At 43.9% G+C, this 24,444-nt stretch overlaps 1 protein-coding gene across 2 annotated transcripts in view; it reads left to right on the top strand.

Moving 5' to 3' along the window:
- The window catches only part of PIK3R5 (phosphoinositide-3-kinase regulatory subunit 5), a 58,848-nt gene that overhangs the window by 10,447 nt on the left and 23,957 nt on the right, over positions 1–24,444 (top strand). Inside the window, exons 2-3 of one of the 2 annotated variants that reach the window (XM_035104694.2) lie at positions 19,995–20,107; positions 24,120–24,220. In XM_035104694.2, the coding sequence (XP_034960585.2) occupies positions 20,008–20,107; positions 24,120–24,220 (201 nt within the window). In that variant the 5' untranslated portion in view covers positions 19,995–20,007. Of the gene's footprint in view, positions 1–18,761; positions 20,108–24,119; positions 24,221–24,444 lie in introns of those variants that run through there. The other variant, XM_060271788.1, reaches the window with a different exon arrangement.

Below are 24,444 nucleotides of genomic sequence, written 5' to 3'. Positions count from 1 at the left end.
TGTCTGGAAGCAGGCTTAGTTTGTTAAAGCAAGACATAAGAAACTATTCACATGACATCAAACCCTTATCCTTGAGTCACCCTACATTATGGGGAACTGCCTTCTTCATGGTAACCCTCGTGGTATTCTCTGTTATGGTTGCTTTAAAGAATGTTGGAGAAGCGAGAGACTCCTTTCGTTTATGACAACAGACTCACTTCCTTTCTCCTACCTGCCACACACGGTCCCAAATGTTGGGTGTCCAGATGCTTCTATTGGCAATAAAGGCACCAGTGTATCCGATCTTGGAACCAATGGTAGCGTGGTTGCTCCTGGAGTTATGAACAGGCCTTTGTGATGATGACTAAATGTCTCCACAGGCAGGTGCAGGGATTGGGGCTCTGGCATAACAATGACTGTGCTTCATAGGTTCTATGGATTAGCTGCACTTAAGCCTCCAGCATATTTGTCATGCTCCCTGCAGGGTCATGTGTGTGCCTGTATGTGTATTAGCTTTGCAGCCTTTACAGCTGAAAAGCATTTTAGCAATATTGAAAAATAAGAAGCAACCTGGAAATTCCATGTTGGAGATGAATATATCTAAAAGCTCAATCTGTGTAATATCCTCACTCTTTCTGGTCCCCTCCCTTTGACTACTTCTGCTTTTACTCTTTCTGCAAACCAGTTTCCACTTTTGCCTTGGGATGCAGGCCTCCGAAGTCTCTCTAGTGGCTGCTGTTAAGGATGTAGCCACACACATCTCCTGTATCCTAGAATAGTGCCAGATAATCCTCAAAGGTAGGTGGTTGTAGCTTTGGAGCACCTAGGATGGGAGCTTGTGCCCCCCTAGAAACATTTCCAAGGCTGCTGAAGCTGGAGGGTGTTCATGGCGTCTTATCACCACTGCGATGTGGAGGTGGGGGGGAGCACAAGAGTTGGGTCCGCATTTTCCTTATTGACAGTATGTGTTTATGCACAACTGCAACATTTGGCAATAGTGATATCAAAAAGGAAGGGAAATTGTGTTTTCCTGTAACAAAGCACTGAGGGTTTTCCCCCCTGATCTCCCACAACAATAGAATGACAGGTGTGTGTTTTCGAGGGAGAATGTCTGGATCATCTCCAGTAACAGATTCATTGCTAAGCTCTGCTTCTTTACACTATGATATTGAAGTCAGCAAAATCTTTGCACTTCATCACCATGATGCTGAAGTGCAGCATGTAGAATTTGGTGCATCCAGTCTTAGCTGGTTCATAAGGAGTGAGACTGGTAATGTCTGGTGTGTGTGTGGTGTGTGTTTGTGTATGTGTGTGTATTTTACATACACTCAGTTGTTCTTCAAAGTTTTGAGCCAAGAGTTCAGCAGAACATTAACAGAAACAAAATGACATATTTATTTATATACCACCCTTCAGTAAAGTATTGCATTCTTGAAACAAGTTGTAGAATCTAGCTGAATTTGGTACAAAATCTGGGCTTTCCAGGTGCAAAAATGATTAAAAGCACTGTCTACGGAATCTCTCACATTTTGGGAGCTGCTTCTTTACATCTGTGTTTTCCTCTATCTGACTGAAGATGAACATGTACTACACAAGAAAGAGTCATTTCCACATAGTTCATGTATGTGTCAGTTTTGCATGCCTTGTGCAATTGTGGATTTCTGAGATGTCATACCTTCCAACACTTCATGGGTCTAGAATGGGGAACTCTTATAGCACTTACCCTACTTCCACCTATAGGTTGTATTAATTTATTCTGCAATAATCTGTGCAGTAGAGTCAAACACTTGACAAGGTGAGAAATGTCAACTGACTGGTGACATGTTGGTCAAATGGTGGTGAAGTACCATAATTTTACTGAAAGACATCTGCATTACTTTCATGCAAGCTCTTAGCAAGTGTGCTAAGAACAGATATAAACATAAATGAAACATATTGTAATTGGGAATAAAAGCATGAATAAGGCAATGCCTCAGAAGATTTTGTTTCAGGAATAGCCAACATGGGGATGTAGGTATCTAACCTTTACTCAGAGTAGACCCATTGAAATTAATTGATTGAATACAACCCAGGATCCCCTCCAGATGCTATGAGATGGGACTGTCTAAGATCACTCTCTTTGAGTCTTCTGTGTTGAGTTAATGGGTAATGGTGATCTTGTGATTGCTGGTGTGCTGCCATTCCACCCAACAACTTTCAGATTATGACAGTAAATTATTAAACACATTTCTTCATGGTTTCCTGTTCCCCCAAATCCAGCTATAGGTTTTGGAACTTGTATTGGTGCTTAATCAACCAGCCTCTTTTCCATATATTGAGACTGGGCACTCATAATTCACAGTTTCTTCTTAGGTTCCCTTCCCTTGAAGTGCTGTAGAATGACAGGAAGTCAAATCTGCCACGGAACACATTATGCTTGTAGGGTAGAACTTAATTTGGGACTTGGGCTGCACATAGTTATGAATGGAGAATGTTTATTGGAAACCAATTGAGAAAGTGAACTTTGCTGTCAGCAGAGTTGGTGCACTGGAAATGAAAAGCAGAAGTGGGGAGAAAAAGAGGAACTGAATGGGCAAAATGTTAAATTATCATTTGGTTGATGCTGTTGGATTCCCCCAGCCCACCCTGCTTCCATTCCATACACAAACACACACAAATAGACACTTCCCTCCTGTCTATTTGTACAGAGAATAATGCTGACTGCTCTAGGAGATGCCTGAGTCTAGCAGAAGATAGCATCCAGAATAGATAGAACCTGGATCAGAGCTGAATCTGTAGATACACATGCTTAATGGGTAGTATTATAGGAGAAGATGCTTAGATAATGTGAACCTAGACCATTTAAGGCATTGTAATGTTAAAACCAAGTACCTTGCATTGGACATGGGGAAAGAAACCTTTTAATACTTGCATATGTCTTCAAATAAGAGTTATGTGATCACACAACAAGCATCCAACAGTGGTTAGGTAATGGTGTTCAGTACTAGATGGAATTTCTGAACCATCATAAAAGGCATTCCCATGTACAGCACATTGCAGTAATCTACATGGGAAATCACTAAGGCATGGATGCCAATGTCCAGGTCTCTGTCTTCCAGAAGGAACCTTTTCTAATCAGGTTCAACAAACCATGGATTGCCACTGACTGCAAGCACTGCTTTCTGCAGAGGTTGGCTGCTCTGGTGGGTAAGATTGCCCTAATAAGTACAGTATGCACTTTGATGCATTAATCCCAAACTGGCCATTTTGACATTAGACTAGGCTTACAGTCTTGGCTTCTTAATAAATATGTGGGTCCTCACCTGCTTGGTGCCGTGGAGTTTGTTATTGGAAGAGGCTATAGCCAAAGGGGGATGTGAAGTCATAGTCCAGATCGGGAAACTGCAACAGACACTTACCAGCACAGAATTTGGTGCTTCCCCTTGAAGGTGGTTTATGTGGGAGCAATTGCTGTATGTTAAAAATACAGAAGTATGGAAAGCTGGTAGGATCACTTTTGATGAAGCAACCATTTGATGGGCCTCCATGGAAGCACAATAAACAGTTTATGAGCATGAGAGAACTAATGTCCCATAACCTTGCATCTTGTGGAAGAGTTAGTCAAATCCACAGAACTAAGAGAGTCAAAGATTTCTTCACCATTGCTGTCACCAAGGAAACCTGACTGTTGTATGGCAGTATTTCCTCCTGGGGTTTTCTCTGATTGTTGAGTTCTCTCTCTCTCTCTCTTTCTCTCTGCCCCCCCCCCATGAACACTATAGTCACATCATAGGAAAGTGAGTCACAAAAATATACAGCTGATGCGTGACAGGGCTGGTGAGTCAGAGCAGTAAACGTAGTCTCCCACCACCAACACACAAGTCAAGGTGCATAATACCCAATGCTGCAATAAATGTTAGTTCATACAAATTCATTCTAGTACCCAATGCCACTCAAGTTATTTGGATGGAAAACCTACAAGTGCTTCTCCCCTATTCTAGCAGTAAAAATACAACAATAATGAATAACCCAACAATCTGCTTCTCTTTCATGACATCTTTCACAACAGGTGCCATCTTACTATGCCAAATTATAGGGTGGGCCCTGTTGAGCTACCATCTCTTGTTTTCTGCCAATGGCATGTGCCCAGATGATCTAGTCTTGAGTTAATTGCTTAATGGCATCTGATGTTGCCTTGAGGTGGACCTCCTTTGTGACATTTCAGAGCCTTCTGTGATTAACTAGAGATGCTTTTGCTCATCTGTAAGTGAACAGATAACCTTTTAAAACCTTCTGTCTATAGCTTCTCAGGTCTGTGTTTTGTGTGAGAGAGGAATTATTTACTTCCCATGTGAAAGGTTATTCCAGTCAATGCAGACAGCACTGAGTTGAACGGGTCAATGGTCTGACTCAGGCAATTCCACATATCTTCAAAATGTTCTGGACTTTCTCCAAACTACAGGGTTTATTCCATAGTTCTCCAAATAATCTTGTGTGATAATCTTCTATTGCTGCTATAGATTGCTGTCATTTTTGGTACCGTCGTCAATTCTTTGTCCACAACCAAATGTCACCTAGGCGGTGGTTATGGCATTATTCCATTGATACAATTTTAACCCACTTTCCAGTCAACCTTTATATAAGAAATAAGCAGATAAAACCACTAAGCCACAGCAACCCTGTTCTGTTCTTTATGTTGCATTTCTGTCAGAAATTGAAGCAGACTTCTGTGTGACATGGAGGGACAGTTGCCAGAAGAACCCTTTAAATGAAGCATTAGGCAGAAAAGCTTCAAATCTGACAAAGTAGGTTTTCGCCCCCTTCTTATAGGTATATAAGTCAATTTTCTCTTCACATGGAAGCTCTAGCAACCTATTTGCATAGATGTTTCTGAGATACCTCTTCCCACTTCCAGGTATCCACCCCTGAACTTACATTGTTTGTTTAACCCAATTACAGTAGCTCTTCAGTAACTTCATAGGTTGATGATTTGGCCATATTTTGCTTCTGAGGTACCCATGGCAGGATGCTCTGGTTACAGCAAGTGGTTCTTGTGGGTTAAATGCAATCTCTTTAAAATTGTTTGTTTGTGCTTGTTTTCTTTTGAAAAAAAGTTTGATCTACATTTGTCAGCTTCACAAACAATTTCATGAAGAATTTCTTTTTCACGGTACAGTAATGAGGTCAGCTTCTAGTTCCTTTTGAAAACGTTCATGGCCACACAGTTTCAAAACACATTTCCAGACCCAGACCCCAGCAGTAAGACCATCTCCCATCCTGGTGTTTCACAGACAAAGTAAGCTATTGCAAGACACCCTTATTCAAATGACCCATAACATTTTAATCACGTTTTTTTTTAAAAAAAAAACACAACACGAAATGAAATGATCCCCCTAACAAACTTGAATTCTGGATTCCATAATCTTTTCTTTCCCTTTAAACCTGCGTTTGTTAGGGATCAGTTTAAACTGGTGTTTTAATAGTACATTGGCAAACATTAATTCCTTCAATTCTGTGAAAGAGGTCAATACTGTTACCTGTTGGTTTCAGGCATGACACACAGAATGATAAATAGAGGGTGTGTGGCTAAGTTAGATTTATGCCCAGACATAATTCAACACATTTTTTGGTGATGTATTTTGTCTTTTTCACCTTTTTTGTCAATGCATACATAACCAATGCATATATCTGGCGCTGGTGCCACCAAATCAAAGAGTTAACTTTCCATGTTAGAACTCTGTTTTTGAAGGAGCACATGGATATAGGAGGCAAACTTTCCTTTGTAGCCAAGGTGTTACATCTAAGAATGAGACTCCCCGTTGACTAGCAGTGTCCAGTCCTTAATTCTTGCAATTCTTTCCTTGGGATAAGTTGCACTCATTTTTTCTCTTGCATAAGGACTGCTCTGTTTTTGCTTTGTGGCAATATGTGCAATGCATTGGATATATCTTCCCCGATCCAGCTCAAGGAGGATGGGGGAGAAAGTGCACACAGCTCCTCCCAGTTTGCCAGCCCTTCCTTTTACATCCTCATACGCACAAACGAATCTGCCTTGAGTCAGAGCACTGGTCCACCTTGCTCATTATTGTCTTGTACACTGACAGGTAGCAGCTCTCCAGGACTTCAGATGGGAGACATTCGCCACCTACCTGAAGATGCCAGGGCATGCAAAGCAGATGCTCGTAACACTGAGCTATCACATGGGAACAGAGCATACAAATGCTGACATCTCTGCATACAATTCAAAACACAGCTGCAAATCATGTGGTTGAGTTCCTCCTTTCATGTAGCAAATGGTCCATATGACTTTTCACCCAAGTTTGTCGGCTGAAAGATGGTTAGGTGGCATTCACACAATCCATATGGAGGAGGCAGGGCAGCTGCGCATGATTTCTCCCTTCCATGCTCTGGGCTGGACCAGGGGAGATGTGTCATCTGATTTGACTTGGCATTTGCAATGATATTGCCAGGATAGTGGTTATCGGTCCATCTGTGAAAGAGTAAATCCACTTGCATGTTAGGAAACAAACTTCCAGCAGACCCTTTTGATTGCTTTGTTTTTGTCCCTGTGTGTTTAAACGAGCATATTTAAGAATCTGAGTGCAGGAACAACCGCAGAGCATTTGGAGCTCTGTGGATACTCTGTCTCTGATCTTAAGATGTGGAATAATGCAAAAGGTTGCAAAGCTGGAATTCATCCATACGTTAGACTTTCTCAAAGCTTGAGCAAAGATAATTGCTGGTGCTTGCACTGCAAATAATGTACTGGATGTGGACTGGATTTTCTGTGGGGATCCTTGGCAAGGTGCCTGCCTGCCTGCATATGTGTGCATGCATTTGTGCAGGGGGGTGTGCGCACACATGGTAACTTTACCAGATGATGGTGGCCTTTCACCCTTCCATTGGGGTGGTGAACCAGCCGTGCTCAACCTGGATCTGGTGACGGAGGCTGCAGCTGCCTGCAGGCTATATTTTCCCCGAATGTCTCTGAGCCTTGCAATTCAACTCCCAGCACCAAATAAGACTGCAGTGATCTACTTCATAATTCACTTTCTATAATCCTTTCCTGTCTTTTATGCCCACACTGATAAGTAGGTCATTATTGTTACTGCAAATGGAGCGAGCTATAGTTGTTTCTGCCTTGTATAAGATTTCTTTAGTTTTCAACCATTTCCTCTTTCTTCTTCAAGTGAGAGAAAGGGAAACATGCGGATAAAACTGATCGTGAGTGCAGAAGTATGTGGCTCACAGTGCGCTGCATTTCTAAGAAATTCTTGTAAGCCTCATCCTTCCTATATTGGCCACAACTATGTTTGCACCACCCCGGGTGGTTTCAGATGTGCTCATGGCATGTGCTGGTGAAGTAAATACTGTTCAAAGGTTTTATGTTTTTCAAAATCTTGATAGCATGGTGCCTGAGTGCTGGAAGAAAGACCTGCTCCCTGCTGCAAGGCCCATTTCCACCTGGCCTAGGGGGCGGGGGCCAGACTCACCCTGAGCAACTAAAAGAGGCCACTGGGACATTGTTGGAGCAACTCTTGGGTTCGGGCAATTGGCTAAAATTTAAAATGTTTAAAATGGTTCTAATTTTGGTTCCTGTGTTTCATTTTTCTTGGGTTGGTGTTGGTTAAATGTTTAGTTGGGGTTGCTGGTTACTTTAATTTGGGTATAAAACTGTAAACTGTTGTTATTGTTTGTTTTATTGGTTTGTTTGTTGCTTGTATAGGATACTGTTTTTTTTTACTATTGAATATTTTGTTGTGTTTTATATGTTTTAAGCCGCCAGCCAGATGGGTGGGATATAAATTATTATTATTATTATTATTATTATTATTATTATTTTATTTTATTTTGTGACATATAGGGACATAGGATATATAGGGACCCAGGTGGCGCTGTGGGCTAAACCACTGAGCCTAGGGCTTGCTGATCAGAAGGTCGGCGGTTCGAATCCCTGTGACGGGGTGAGCTCCCGTTGCTTGGTCCCAGCTCCTGCCAACCTAGCAGTTCGAAAGCACATCAAAATGCAAGTAGATAAATAGGAACTGCTACAGCGGGAAGGTAAACGGCGTTTCCATGTGCTGCTCTGGTTTGCCAGAAGCGGCTTTGTCATGCTGGCCACATGACCTGGAAGCTATACGCCGGCTCCCTCGACCAATAATGCGAGATGAGCGCGCAACCCCAGAGTCGGTCACGACTGGACCTAATGGTCAGGGTACCTTTACCTTTATATTGTGACAAATGTGAATGAGCATTATTATTATATTGTGACAAATGTGAATGAGCATTATTATTATTATATATTGTAGCAAATGTGAATGAGGCCATACAGAAAGAATGTTGCTGTATGAGGAATTTTCAGTACAGATTTGGGGAGAGACAGCAACCTTGTAGGGTAGGTCTTTAGATTAAGGTTTTGAATAGTCTTGCTGGAAATCTCTTAGATCAGCCGCCTGGTGGCCTCTGGATGGCTTGGACCTGAGCTTCCATCAGCCCCAGCCAGCCCAGTCAAGCTGGCCATGGCTAATGGGAGTTGTAGTCCAGACCATGTGGAGGGCACCAGCCTGGAGAAGGCTGCTTTAGATATTCCCTCCCTGTTAATTCCTTCTAGTGGCCTTCAAGCCAATTAAATTGCCTTGGTCAAGCATCCTGATCCAGTCAATTAAATTGGCTTGGTCAAGCATCCTGATCCATGGAGAGTTGGAAGGCAAGGGTTGAATGCCTGCATGGGAAAGCAAGAAGTAGGTTCTTTCCGTGAAGAGAAGAATGCAACCTGAACTTGGAAGTGTCTTCCTTGCACACTATGGACATTTCCTATTCTGCCAAAGCCAACAGAGGATGATCCAAGAGGCACAGCTGTATTTGCTCAACATTGTGCATATGCTGCAGAGTCTGAATGGTGAGGTCTGGGACCCATCCTCACTCTTCACTTATTTGTTTGTTTGAATCATATAAGGGCCATCTAGTCTGACCCCCTGCAATGCAGGAATCAAAGCTAAAATACTTCATGATTCAGAAAAAAAGCTCCCAGAGCAGCTTAACATACAGTCATACCTCGGTTTAAGTACGCTTCGGTTTGAGTACTTTCAGTTTAAGTACTCCGCGCACCCATCTGGAATGGATTAATCCACTTTCCATTACTTTCAATGGGAAAGTTTGCTTCAGGTTAAGTACGCTTCAGGTTAAGTACGGACTTCCAGAACCAATTACACTCATACTTCGGGTTAAGTACATTTCAGGTTGAGTACTCCGCGGACCCGTCTGGAACGGATTGATCCACTTTCCATTACTTTCAATGGGAAAGTTCACTTCAGGTTAAGTAAGCTTCAGGTTAAGTACAGACTTCCGGAACCAATTGTGTACTTAAACAGAGGTACCACTGTATATCAGTAGCATCACGATCCTTACTCTCTCAGACTTACAATCTAAAAGGTGAAGCACAAAAGGAAATACCATTGGAAGGGAGAAGGAAAAGTGGGGCCTTGTCCCACCGAACATACTTGTTATTGTGCTAGTTGGAAGGTGGCATCGCAGGTTCAGGCACATGAATGAAACAAATTGTGTCACTGGAAATATATCTCGTAGCTGCTCTTCTTTGTCAAAGCTGCTGCTACAGTGTCCACTAATGTTCATTCTAGCTTTCAAAAAGACTCCTTTCAGGTTGGATTCTGGGACAGATTTGCATGTGGTATTTGCAATATATGTATGCTCTGTTCAGATCAATGAATTTGTGCAACAGCGTTGAGAAGGTGGTGGTTCCACTGTTGCCAGTTCTTTCCTGATTTTATTTAACACTATTTGCATGCTGCTTAATTATGAAAACCTCTCAGCAGTCCCTGAAGCCAAACAATATGCATTTTGTATGTTGTATCCTTGTTCCTAATAAATGCAGGCCAGTGAGAGGTGAAGGGATCTCACCAGCGTGCTTATATTCTCATTACCGTGTGTCTTTAGAGCCACATTAAATCCTAGTAATAAACCACTGATGTGAATGGAGTCTATGCCAGAGATGAACGCGTTTCTTTGTATTCAAGAACAGAAGAGTGATTGCACTGAAAGCCTGCCTCTTGGGTCAATAAACAAAGCCTTGTTTGTAGCGAGATATTCGGTTTAATTGGTTTGCTTTGAGGCAAAAAAAACAAAGCAAAATCCAGGCTCTCCTTAATGTGTCTGCAGTAGCAATAACCTAGGAGAGACTGAAGACGCATTGCCAGCAGGTAAGGGGAAGAAGGTATGTGTGTGTGTGTGTGTGTGTGTGTATTGTAGTCAAAAGCCTAACATCTTAGTTCCACATTTGTCAGTTTCTTTGGAACTACCACCTTCAGTTCAGTAGCTTGTTACAGAGAATCTAGAGAGAATGTTTTTCTCAAAAGGCAGGGTTCCTCTTTTGGCCTCCTATCGTTTTTCAATCTTGACTGATGGCCATTTGGTAGCGGGTGGGAATAAAAGGCAATTGTAGCACTGCTGTGTCTAGTTTGAGCAGGCAAAAGCATATTGAGATGTTTCAAGGACCCTGTCCCTTTTTAATTTAAAGTCTCCTGCTTGCAGGATGGGGCCTATCCATTCCCTCCACCCCCATGGACCATGCTGTGGATTAGTGATGAACAGACTCTTATTTGCACCTTGACTACGGTAGTCTTTCTCGGTTGCCCAGTGCCTTGCTTTTGTTCTGGGCTAGGGAAAGGGGGCAAAACAGCTTTCTGTGCATTTCCCTCACTTCACTTTTAAAGCAAAAGAGCTCAAAATTATGAACCAAAAGATTTGTGTTCTGGGTGCTTCTTTAAAAGTTGTGCGTTGAACTCTCTGATTAACACATGCATGTGCAAAGGTTGTTCATGTAGTCTCATGCATTTGGGTTATAATTTAAAATAGCTTCTCAGCATCCCCCCCAATATAGTGTTATATTAATATAGTTTCCTAAGTAGGTGCTATTCTAATCCTTGTCAACAATGGTGACTTTTGTTGCGTTTTCTCTAGGCACAATTCAGTGTTAAAGGTAAAGGTAAAGGGACCCCTGACCATTAGGCCCAGTCGTGACCGACTCTGGAGTTGCTGCGCTCATCTAGCTTTATTGGCCGAGGGAGCCAGCGTACAGCTTCCAGGTCATGTGGCCAGCATGACTAAGCCGCTTCTGGCAAACCAGAGCAGCACACAGAAACACCGTTTACCTTCCCGCCAGAGCGGTACCTGTTTATCTACTTGCACTTTGATGTGCTTTCGAACTGCTAGGTTGGCAGGAGCAGGGACCAGCAATGGGATCTCACCCCGTCGCAGGCATTTGAACCACCAACCTTCTGATCAGCAAGTGGTTTAACCCACAGTGTCCCATTCAGTGTTAGGGCCCCTCTGAATTGCTGTTCATTTTGTTCTTTCAACATGTCATTGATACAATAATACTGCATTAGTGAAGTATTTATAGTGAACCATCCACCTATCAGTCCACTTTATTAGTTGGTCTGTGATGGTTGCCCAATGTTACTGCATTATTGCCATTGGGAGGGGCATTCTTGCACTGTAGTGCATTCAAATCAACACACACCTAAAACATTCGTGGTACGACAAGTTTCAAGATTTCAGCAGGAAGCTGCAGGACATGCATCAACTGGAAACAAAGTACTGTAGTATGTCTGCCCCCAAAACGTGCAGGCTAGGAGTTGTAGTCTAGCAACATCTGGAAAGCACCACATTGACTATCCCTGCTATATAGAAGCCATCAAGTGTTGTGTAGCTGGAATGTAGCCTACTGTACAAATGTAAGAGTGGCTGTGTTTTTCTGCCCACTTCTGCCTCTGGCCTGAACTACCACTGGCAGGTGGCCCCTGGAAGGGAATGTGTGGTCTGAAAAAAGTTCCTCACCCTGGCATTAGAGACCATACAGCTTGCCCTCATAGAGAAGGATCAACAGTATCTCTTACTTAGTGGATTTGGCATTTGCTAATTGTAAGAAGGTAGCATACACTCTTCACACATGTGCACTATTTACCTGGTTTGTTAAGATTGCAGTTTCCAAATACAGCGGTACCTCTGATTAAGAACTTAATTCGTTCTGGAGGTCCATTCTTAACCTGAAACTGTTCTTAACCTGAAGCACCACTTTAGCTAATGGGGCCTCTGCTGCCGCCGTGCCGCTGGAGCATGATTTCTGTTCTCATCCTGAAGCAACGTTCTTAACCTGAGGTACTATTTCTCAGTAAGCGGAGTTTGTAACCTGAAGCGTTTGTAACCTGAAGAATTTGTAACCTGAGGTACCACTGTACTTGGTTCTGAACGTTGAACTAATACTGTTAATTGCCAGTATGGAGTTTTGAAGCCTTGCTGTTCTGTTCTGCTTTACCTTCAGCAGGAGGAATTTTCCTTAGCCATGTTCTGCTTCCTGTTGTGTTTCCTCTTTCAATTCACTTAATGACAGTGAACTTTATACGCGCACAAAAACATATTCTAGGTAATTAGGAAATAGATTGCATTCATCATGTGCAAGTCTGATGCTGTGGAGTCTAGACTTGGAAAATACTGCTTCCCGATTGCTAAATTTCCAAGAGCAGGGATAAGTGGCAAGGCTTTGACTGTGGTTGTCAAAGTGGTTCTTCCAAGTAAATCTCTGACCAGAAGATGGGTATCCAGTGCTGCAATTTAGAAATAAGCTCGGTTCCTCTACTTTCTTTTCTTTCTTTCTTTACTTAAAAATTATATTTTGTGAGTGAAGTATATTTATTTAATCATCACGGTTTATATTGGGACAACTGACCTTTGGCCCACCAGATATTGTTGCACTACAATGCCTGTCATCCCTGATTATTGACCATGCTGTGTCTAGGATTGATGGAAGCTGGAGTCCAACAACTTTTGAAGGGCCACAGGTTAGTCACAGCTAGTTTATATGGAGTGCCTAGTTCAAAGATGAGAGGAGAAATAATACTTTTGTTGTCAGTTTAGTTCTAGGGGGCCTATCCCTTTAAGAATCCCTGTGTTGTCCAACAGACTAACTATTCCATTTCAGAATGGCGGGCCTATCATGTCATAATAATGCAACTTAATGAATAATCAGCATCAATACAGTGGCCCCCAGGATTCTTCACCATAGTAATGGTGTTGCTTTCTTGGGTTGAATCCCAAAGCTGCTCATTTCTGCCCCGCATCCTCCAATGCATGCTTTGCCTGTACTTTGAGCGCAGTTCATAAAACATGGTTGTTCGTGAGCCAGTCCTGCTTTGGGGAAGAATGTTAATCGGTTGACGCATTTACTAGCGATTGATGTGACTTTAGACTTGTGAACTTACTTTATCAAAAACCTCTTGAGTGTGCGCACACTGCAAAAAATGGAAATATTAAAAGATCAGCTAGTCTAGGGGAGTTCTGTATGCATGTGACTGTGGTAAGCAAATGTCAATCCACATACAAAGGTGTGTTTTTGTTGCCCCTGGAAAAGGCTTAGAATTTTTGGGGGCCAAATCTCCCAGGGAAAAGAAAAACATCAATTGTTGAACAGTAGCCAAGTATACTTGCTGGCCCTCATTATTCAGGAGTTTCTGCATGAGTGGGATCACAAAGAGCTAAACCTTGGGTAATCTCTTTCTTTAGCTCTTCAGGCTAGTCATGTTTAGCGTCTTACATTTTTGGGATTGAGCATAATCTCCCACCTACTGAACAACTGTGGGAATGAGTCCACTGCAGTCACTTGACAACCTACCCACACCTAGCTTATTGCGCATCAGTGGCAGAAAAAGAGGTGGGTTTGAGTAGAGAGGGAACCTGGATGCCTCTAGAACAGGGGTGTCAAACTCAAATTCATCGGGGGGCCGCATCAGCAGTTTGGTCACCCTCAAAGGGCCGGAGTATATGTAGGACTATGTGTCCACTCTTTATTATCATAAATTATTGTCACTGCATTCAATTATTACTTTTTTTGTAATAATGTAAGTAATAACTAGCTCTGAAAGCAGAAACATAGTCAGAATAATGGCAAGTAGATATTCAAATGTACAATTATTGTACAATTTATTGAAAAATGATTTTTGGTAACTGCACTGGGTGGTGGAGGCTCGCTAGGGTTTCATGCAGGGCCTTTGCAGAGCTACTAGTACCTGGAGATGCTGGGGTCCTTCTGCATGCAGGACAGATGTTCTGCCAGTGAGCCACCACCCTTCACCAAAGGGACTGGCTGAGGTTGACTCTCCTGGTTCCAGGGTTTAAGGGCCAGAAGTATAAAGCAGCATCCTATGTTTCTGAGGAGAGGGAGAGGCAGGGGAGGGGAGGGGAGGGAGGGAGGAAGAAAGGAAGAAAAGAGGGAGCAGGAGGGAGAGAGGAAGGAAGGAAAGAGGGGAGCGAAAGAAGAGTAGGAAATAAGGAAGGGATTAAGAAGGAAAGAAAAAGAAAGAGGGAGAGAAGACAGAGATAAAGAAGGAAGGAAGGAGAGGGAAAAAAAGAATAAGAACGAGAGAGAGGAAGAAAGAAAGGGAAGGGGGGGTCTCTGCCTTGATTCAGCGCCAGGAAAGAGCGCAAAGGGACCCAGGGGCAAAAAGCATTTCCCGTGCAGCGTGAGGCAGCGGGTGTCCGTTTTAGGAGAAGTGCGTAAAGCCTCAGAGTTGCACGCTCATGAGGCTGAGCCGCAGCAGGAGGAGGAGGAGGTGAGGCAGGAGGAGGAGGAGGCGGCTTGCCAGGTCGGTGCCCAGCAGCACCGTGTGGAGAGTCCCGAGCCTCTGGGACGCAGCAGTGCTCTGTAGCACTTTGAATCCTCCTCCTCCTCCACGCGGCGCTGCTGGGTGCTTTGTCTGTGCTTCAGCAGCAGCAGCAGCAGCAGCAGCCGTTTCCAGGCACCGAGCCGTGGCAGGAGGAGGAGGATTCAAAGTGCTACAGAGCACTGCTGCGTCGCAGAGGCTCGGGACTCTCCGGCCGCCTTTCTACCCCCCCCCCCCCGGCCCCAGCTGTTTGTCGGCGCTTTGTCGGCGCGGCGCTTCAGCAGCAAGGTCCCACTGCTGGGTCCCGCTGGCTGGGGGGCTCGGCGGGCCACATGACGAGGTCTGGCGGGCCGGATTTGGCCCCCGGGCCTTGTGTTTGACACCCGTGCTCTAGAATGTCATTATTGAATTGTGATAGCAATTCAAGCACATATCAAGAAATTAGAGTTTATGCATTAAAAAAAACACCAGTTCAATAATAAAAAGTAAATAGTAGCAAGGAAAAGGTTTGTTTGTTTTTTAGAACAGGTAGAAGTGATTCCAATGTGAAAGAAAATTAAAATTGTCGCTGGCATCCAACTACAGTAGAACCTCTACTTTCCAATTATGCGTTGGAAAGTATGGAATGAACAAATGGTTAACATGAAGACACAAGCAAATAAGGATGAATGCAGCTTGAATGCTCATTGTTGTATAATATCCCTACAAACTAATGAGAAAGAATGTTTAAAAAGACTGGATACAATCTAACATCTGTGCAAGCAGATCAGGATGACTTTACTATTATTATTAATCGCCTTCCACACATGCATCTTAGAGCAGTGCACAGGATACAATAAAAACAGCTTTTAAAAGCAGCACAAAAATAAACCAAATGTGTTTTAAAAACAATGCAGAGTAGACACCTGTAGCAGAAACATTTTCATATAGCTGGGAAAGCTGTAAAGATCATCTGGAGGAACCCTTGCTTATCTTTTGGTTCAGGAAAGTTTACTTATCTGGACATTGTTCTTCCTTGCCAGAACCAAGCAACTGTTTAAAAACTTGAATCAGGCATAACATTCCCTTGGGTTTTTAGGGACACTTGTATGATAGCAGATACCGGTACCACTGTAATATAAGGCTTCATTCTGTTCTCTACCAGCCTTTGGGTGACTTTGGAACCCTTTTGATTTAGCTGATTTCAGAAAGTTGTAACCCGCCCTATGTTGTACCATTTTGGTTTCCTTGTTTGTTTGTTTTTTTTTATCATCAGCGTGTATAAGTGAATTGTAGATAGGGCCTTTATCGGCAAGATTCTGCTCTGCAACAGTTCTGCAGGAGTGCCCGTTTTTCACTTGTCCTGCTGTCAATGTTCCTTCTTCTCACCATCCATTAGACGTTCAGTATAAGAACTACTCGCAAATGTAAATGCAAAAAAATTAAATTGAAACTGAAAACCAACAAAACACAATCTTTTCTAAATATAAGTAATTTCTAACATAAAATATAACTCATTTCTATTATAATAAGGTGATAGATAATATTCCTCACACATGTGGTTTTTTTTCTTTAAAAAACACACCAAAAGAAAGAAATAAAGAAAATCAAATATTAACTCAGTTGAGTGGTTGAAAGCAGCAAATCCTTCCATATTCAGGAAACAAGAACCCTTTGTTATGAATCTTATCACTGACATTTTTTTTTTCTTTCTGATATAATGCATTAATTCCATTGTAAGCACAAATTCCCATGTCTTTTGTGTCACTTTTTGGAGGCATAACTTGTAATCACCATATTTCGACATATAAGGTTCTTGTTGTTTTAACTATGTACAAGGCTATGTTCCTGATGAATTAAGCTACCCGTGTAGTTTAATCCAGGCAGACATATGGGCCAGGATAGATCTTGTCTTATAACAACTATTGGTGTTGGACTTACAACAACTATTATAGGATAATTCCCCCACCTGCTTTTGCTAACTGACATTCACACCATATATGACACAACTCTCCCCCCTTTTTTTTTACCCTTGGCATCTCCAGGAAGTGGGTGGGTAAGACAGATAAAAATCAATCTTATTCCTCCTCCCGCTTAATGATTTTTTGCACATGTGTATACATGTCTTGACATTTCACTGCCCAGCAGGGTATTCTGTTTGAAGTGGTACTCAGTGTAAACTAGCTGGCTGACTGTTTCATACATGGAAATATTTACTTGATGAGGCAATCATGGAATAATGAAAGCATATGTGTGAACCTACCCTTGAGGCTACTTCCTATACAGAAGACACTTCAGTGGCTTCTCCCTCCTTTTATATTCCTGAACTTATATTCACTGGTGGCACCGGTGTTGTGGAATGCTCTCCCTGCTGAAATAAGAGGGGCCCTATCAGTATTGGCATCCCACTGGCTCCTGAAGGCACCACCTGTTTAGGCAAACATTCCCCTGAGCTGAACTTCTTATTTTATTGTTGTAACTGGTTTTTGCCCCAATAGAATTGTTATGTGTTTTAGTGATGTATTGATTGCATAGTTGTAAGCACAAAATAATTTAAACAAAAGCAACCCCCCTCCCAACACACACACTTAAAAGGCTGTAGAATATTAATTAGCCAAAGGCCTGGTTGAAGAGGAACATTTTCGCCTGGCAGCTAAAGATGTATAGTGAACATGCCAGACAAACCTCCCTGGGGAGAGCATTCCACAAACAGGGAGTCGCTGCCAAAAAGGCCCATTCTCCATGTTGCCACCTTCTGTACCTCTCTACTACCAATTTATGCCTTTCCCCTCTACATAAATCTCACTTCGGTTTGAACAACCTGCAGTAAAAAACAACAACCCTAGTTACCATAGTTCTTTGTATTCCAGCAGCTTTTCCAAAAGCTTTAAAAATGTTTTCTTGATATAATACAGAGGTGAGAAATATCTAAGGGGTTCCATCGCTGGATCTATTTAACCAAGGGATACGTAAGCTTGTCTTGGTTTTGCTTGTGACTCTTCCTATCTCGATAGGGCTATAAAGAAAGGGACTGAGTGGTGACAGTTGCTTTCAACTTAGCAACAACATGAACTCTGGCCAATTGCCCTTGATGAATAATTAGTAGCCCCTGAATGGTGCTGGGAGTAACTAGCTGGGAATGTATATGCTGCCAGATTCTGCATTGGCTGGAGTTTGGCAGCAGAATTGAGTTCCTGCCAATTTTGAGTCCTAAAATGAACCAGGGACTTCCTGGAGTCTATAGCACTTCATACCCCAGCTCTAAATGGCTTCTTTGATGTTGCAGGTTTTACCTGGAGGTGTGATGACACTTTGGCTGAGTAGGTTTCAGTGCTATGTAGTATGGATCACATTACTGAAGTAGGGTGTTTGTAGATTTTGACAGCGTCCCATGCTGCTCCAGTACTCTTTGGAAATGAGGAGACTACAGAGTGGTAATTTCTCAAGCCACAGCTATCCACTTCAGGTATAAATAAGGCCTTTCTGCGTCTTCTCTGGAAATATATGAGAGGTGGGCAGGTGGAAGTGTATGAACTATACTCAGAGGCGGAGCTAGCTGCTCCGGCACCAGGAGTGACACACAGACTGTGCACCCGGGGGTGGGGCTAGTGTCCTAGGGGGCGGGGCAGCAATGTCACCCCCCTCTCTGACACCTGGGGTGGACCACATCCACCACACCCCCTTCCTCCACCAGTGACTATACTTAGACATCCACTGATAATTCGTCACATTCCTATTTTTTGGCCTGAAATGATGGCGATGACAAGTATGACTAATGCTAGCTGGTGTAGTGCAAAATGCCCCCCCCCCGGAAGCCACGTGCCGAGTGCTTCTATACTTGCCGAACATGATACCTGAGCCAGGCGTGATTCTATTTGCAGTGGAAGATGACACAGAGGTTCAGTCCAGACCTTGCAGGTTCATTGTGCACCAAACCTGCAGATATGGCGTTAACAGCCGTTGGCAATCTCTGTGTAGTGTGTATATTATTTATTCAATTAAAAGCAAAGAGTAACATAAGATCTGAAGGGGAAAGAACAATGCAGGACCTTGCCCCCCCCTTTTCTTTTCTTTTTTTTCAAAAATCTGTAGAACAGAGCAGTAAAATAGCAGAAGTGGGATTGGGGGGGGGAATTGGCAGCAAAAAAAGCTACATGCAGACTAATTATAAGTAAGCCATGGCCTTCTGAGCATGGACATGACTTTAATATAATTACATAGTTTTATATTTTAAAGGTTTTCCTCTGAAATCTAAGCCGTTTCCTGATGTGTAAAGGCAGGAGTCTCTGGTGGCATCGTGTTAGGAAACGATGACAGGAACGGAATCTGCATTCTGTGGTTTTTGTACATTACGGGAATGTCCTATCCGAACTCTGCTGTCAGTTCTCAATTGCACAACCCAGGGTTTTGAGAGAGACCAAATTTGCTATGAGGACTGGTCAGACTTCCTGCCAGTGCGTGACCAATTGGGGAAGGAAAGCCTTCTGCTGATCACACTTTGTGGTGTCCCATAAGGAACTGACATAAGAAAAGACTATTTCCAGGCCACTTTCAGGGTATGAATCATGCCCCTTGTTCAATCACCACTTTCCTTGACATTTGCATGAAAATGTGATTAAGATGTTGAGAGAATGTGGGGATGCATTTATCCTTTTCTATTTATTCTATCCTGAGCTCTTTTGGGTACACATAATCTCTTCTGTACTGTTGCTATCTTAGAGTGGTAAACTTGCCTATAGAAGGATGGTCTTGTGGTGAGTGCGTATGGAGACCTTTAAGCCACCTGGGCATGTTGGCTGCTTGTCCTAGACACACCTTTCCTGTGGAAGTACTCTTTGCCTAACTTGCACGAGTTATTGGTAACACTCAAAATGCAAGGAAATGGACTCTTCAAAGATTCTTGTAGCCCTCACTCTGATTGCATGAGTTCTAGCTGGTCAATTGGCCATCCTGTTTGGTGTTGATGGGAGTTGTAGTCCAACAACATCTGGAGGAACACAGGTTCCCCAATCCTGGTATAAAAAAATGGATGTGTATGAACAGGAGCAGCGACAAGACATGGTAGAATGCAGCTCAGCTGTGGATCCTTGCCTCTCTTTTATCTTGATGCCTTTTGAACGTATAGGAAGTGCAGAGTTGTGGATTTTCATTTACCCTCTTGTTGTTGCAAAGCTTTTCTGTTGGGTTATGTGAGGAGTCAAAACGAAGGCAACTGTTTCCCTTTTTCTGGCATCTCTAAATGCTACATGATCACGAGCAGAGGAGTATTGGGAAGCAGACTAGACACCAACTGGAAAAATTGGAGTAAACTAAAAACTGTGTTTGATTTATGTTTAGCCCTATGTGTGGCTAACTCTGGCTTACTTCTTTTTATATCTACAGGAGATGAATTAAAATGCAGCACACGACGTGCACAGAGGACAGGATCCACCATGCACTGGAGAGGTGCCTTCATGGCCTCAGCAGAAGCACTTTCTCTGCTAGCACTTGGACTGGTAAGTGACTAACCCGCATCACCATACCAGGATGATTTTTTCTTTCCTCTTCAGTTTGTTATTGAAATATATTTGGATGCTTTTTCTTTGGTGATTCTTATTGCAATAGCAATGTTTGTTCATGTGTAGTCAAACTATCAACCAATGAAAAGGGAAGCAATTCAGCATTTAAACAATGAACTGATGGTAATCCTCCTCCTTACCCAAACTCCCTTGATTTTTCCTCCTTCTAGTGAAAGTGCTTGAAAGCCTAACCAACCACCTGCTAGTAAAAAATGTCTCATTGAGAATTTGGGGAATAAGTTGAACATCACAGATGTTCCCAAATATTCTAGTATCAGTAGAACATTGGCCACATTAGCACACTACACTAAGGCAAACCACGGTTTAGTGCAAATGCACTAGCTCCCAAGGAAGAATTTGCAGCTGCTTTGCTCCTCCCTGGGCTGTTTAGGTCAGCGCAGTGCAACAGCTAAGTCGAGGTTTGATTTCGAATGCTGCGTGTCTCCTCCTTAACCATGGCCTTAAACTATAGGAGGTTGTGGTTGAGAGCTGGGTTTGGAAGACATGATAAGCCACGGGTGTCAAACACAAGGCCCGGGGGCCTAATCCGGCCCGCCAGACCTCGTCATGTGGCCCGCGTAGCCGCCGCCGACATTAGCCGCTGACAGTAGTTCTGGAGCCTGCGATTGGCCGAGGGTCAAAACCGGGGGCGGGGCTGCAGGCGGAGGCCGGGGCGCTGGAGCCGCGCTGACGGCCTTGGCCAGGGAATTTCAATTTTGAATGAGGCTGAGGGAGGCGGTGGCACAGCGGCCAGACGGGGAAGTGAGATGCAGGAGGAGGAGGAGGAAGCCCGCCGAGGAGGTAGGAAAGCCGTACAAGCGCCGCCGGCAAAGTTGGTGCTGGGACGGAGCAGCGCTGGATTTTTTTTTTGGCGGGCTTTGCTGTTGTCTCTGAGAGCGAGTGAGGCGGCACTGGGGAGCCGCCGCCCGCCGCTTCCCTTCCTCTCCTCGGCTGCATCCGGGAGGTGGGCGAGCGAGCGGGCGAAAGGGACGCGGAGTGAGCCTGAGGGGGAAGTAGGCGAAGCGCAACAGCCGCTCTCTTGATGGAGCCGAGTTTCTCTTCCCTCTTCCCCCGTTTTCTCCTCATAGACACTCGGGAGGGTGCCTGGCTTTTGCTCTGCCCCCCACCCCGAGCCGCCCTTTGGCTTCTCAGTTCCGGGAGGGAGGCGGCGACGACGGCACGGGTTCCTGCTCTTCCCGCTCTGCCGCCGCCTCCTCTCAGCCCCTCATGATGTAGGGCTCCAGATGGAGTCGCCTCGTGGTTTGAGGTGGGAGGGGAAATTTTTTTGGGGGGGGGAGGTTTTCAAGCCTCCTCTGCCTGCAGTCCCGGTAGGGAGAGGCTGCGGCGAAGACGACAACAGCGCGGGTGGGGGGAAGAGCAGCTCTGTGGCGAAGATGCACATCCGCTGGGGCTGACGCCGCCTTCCTCCTCGGGAAATCCGCTGCCCTCCCTCAGTGCGAGGGGAAGGGACTCTGGCGCTGAGGAGGGAGGATGCAAAAGCAAAGCAGGGAGTTGGCGCTGCACCGCATGTTCCTGCCCCTCTCCAAAGCATGGGGTGGGTTGCAGCGTGTGGCATCCTGCCTAGCGGGGTTTGGGTGTGCGCAGGGCGGGAGAGGGAAGCCCTCTTTCCATCTGCAGGTTTTTAATCCCAGCATTGGCTTTCTCCTTCCTGCCGAAGGTTTAGTTGAGCCCCCCCCGGAAGCCGTCAATCCCCACCTTTTGTTCAAATTTCCCTCGTTTACATCCCCTCCCACACACGCGCCACGACGCAGGAATGTGATCCACGTGGGGGCGGGAATGAGCTTACATTATTACAAAAAACAGTTATAATTGAATGCAGTGACAGTAATTTATGATAATAAAGAGTGGACACATAGTCCTACAGACACAACCGGCCCTTTGAGGGTGACCAAACTGCTGATGCGGCCCCCGATGAATTTGAGTTTGACACCCCTGTGATAAGCCTAACCTTGTTTTTGCTGCTTTCTTGCACTGACCTAAAAAGCCTGGGAAGAGGAGCAAAATGAGCGCATTTTGATCTCCGGAAGCCAGTATTCTCATGTGGTCTTGCTAAGCTATGCTCTGATTTACTGTGATGTGGAAACCAGGCCATTGCGCTGAGCTCTCGCCCAACATGATGGGACGTGTTTCCAGAAGCACCAGGGCTATCACAAGAGGGCAGCAGAGGAAGATGCTGCTTCGGAGTGGAAGCTTGCGAAGTTGCTTCAAAAGAAGTCTGAAGCTATGCAGCCATGTTGCCAGTTTACTGATTTGAAATCCTCATCCTACAGCCTCAATTTTTAGTTTTCAACAAGGCTTTTATGGATTGTGGTTTTTTGGAACCTCAATATTCTTGATTTTTCCTCTGGCCACTTTCGTACAACAGAGTGGAGGGCAGGAAGATATTTGGCGACATTTACACCATGCACTTAAAGTGCTGTGATACCACTTGATGCAGTGGAAGGCAGCTTTATAGGTTCACATTTTTATATTGGCCTGCTCCAGGGTTTGGTGGGCATGGGGGGGGGGGTATGTGCAGTTCATACGTGGAGCCATGCTGTTTTTTACAGCATCTCAGTAACGTTTCACAGCAATTGCTAGTTGCAAGCCACGAGCTGCCCTTGCCTTTCAGAGAACCGAGAGAGGAAATGCTAACCATCAGTGCCACCCTACATAGGCAGCACTTGCTGGAGAAGGCAAGCAGTCCTCAGATGAGAACTCACTGTTTCTGTTCCAAGAAAAGCATCTCTTGAAGCTCATCTTAAGCTGCCTGCTGCAAATGTGGGTGCTGCTGCCACCCAGCCTTTTTTTAGCTGTGCTGCTGCAGTGTGTTGCCACCTGGATACAGCCTTGCAGTGTCAAGTTTCCTCTGTTGCTGATCTAGCACTATTTTGCTAAACCAGAGGGGAGGACAAAGGTACCGGCAGTTAAGGAAGAGACAGCAAGGAGCGTAGCCAGCTGCTCTGGAATGTGCCTTCCATGCTGACCCTGCTATTATTATTATTATTATTATTATTATTATTATTATTATTATTATGAATTACAATAATAATTGAATTACTACCCTCCCCTTCCCCACTAAGGAGCAAACAGAGCAGCAAACAGATAAACAATTTACAAACAAAGCAAAAACAGATTGAAACATTCTAAAAACAATTATAATTTAAAACAGCTAAACACAAGTACAATTTACAACATTCTAAAAGCAATTACAAGTAAAACCTGCTTCCTTCCAATTATCTTGAGGTTGCCAAGTTGCTAGGCCCTTATCTACCATTTAGATTCTTATTCTTTAATACTTAAATCCCCCCCCCAATAGCTCAAGGTGGGACACATGCTTCTCTCCTCCTCCTTTTTATCCCTACAACAACCCTGTGAGGTTGATTTAAACTGAGAGACAGTGACTGGCCCAAGGCTACCCTGCTAGCTTCATGTTTGGGTGGGGATTTGAACCTGGGTTTCCCCAGTCCTATCTACATTAACCAGTATGCCACAGTGGTGGACTCAATGAATTATGTATATTATGGATCACTTATATTATTTGGACATGTTGCCATAGGAAACTAACAGTTAGTGCTCATGATTTGTTGGAAATGAATTAACTCCAACTGGGAATAATTGGTGTAGGTCAAAAATACATTGTTTCCCTAATGCTGTATTCCAGGTTGTTCTTATCCCTAATAGGGTGGTACAGTAAATGCATTTTCTCTCTTGAAGAATTGGATCCACATAGTAGGTGACTACTGAGAAAGAAAACACATGCACTGTATTTTTTTTAATGACTCCACACACATCTCTTCTTGTAGCTTTCATTATGGTCCATGAATCACTTTCATTTTTCCTATATCCCATCTATGCAATGAACACCTGTCTTCTGCAATTAGGACACTGAGTGCTCTAGAATTCGTGCCATGCTCAGAACGTGACCTGTTTCCTCATTTTTTGGCAGCTGGGCTTTGTCTGAATTGTTGGAGTCTCCAGGAGTTGGTCAGCCGTGATGCAGGGAACTACCTCATCCTTCTGGAGAAAATCTTGCAGAAGACCCAAGAGGTAAATCAAAGAGGGAAATAGGAAAGAATATTTGTACAAAAGGTGTTCTTGTTCAGTCTGATGCAATAGCGCTCTCTCGCTCTCTCTCTCTCTCTCTCTCTCTCTCCTCTCAGAATCTGGAATACCTCTAGTACAAATAAGAATGAAAAGTGGCTGGTTGCTTTGTGCATCAGCCCAGCTTGCTGCTGATTTCAGTTTGCCTTTGACCAAGTTCTGTGCTCTGC

Source organism: Zootoca vivipara, chromosome 2 (assembly GCF_963506605.1).
Source record: "Zootoca vivipara chromosome 2, rZooViv1.1, whole genome shotgun sequence".
NCBI lineage: Eukaryota > Metazoa > Chordata > Lepidosauria > Squamata > Lacertidae > Zootoca > Zootoca vivipara.
This window is presented reverse-complemented; position numbering and strand designations above follow the sequence as displayed.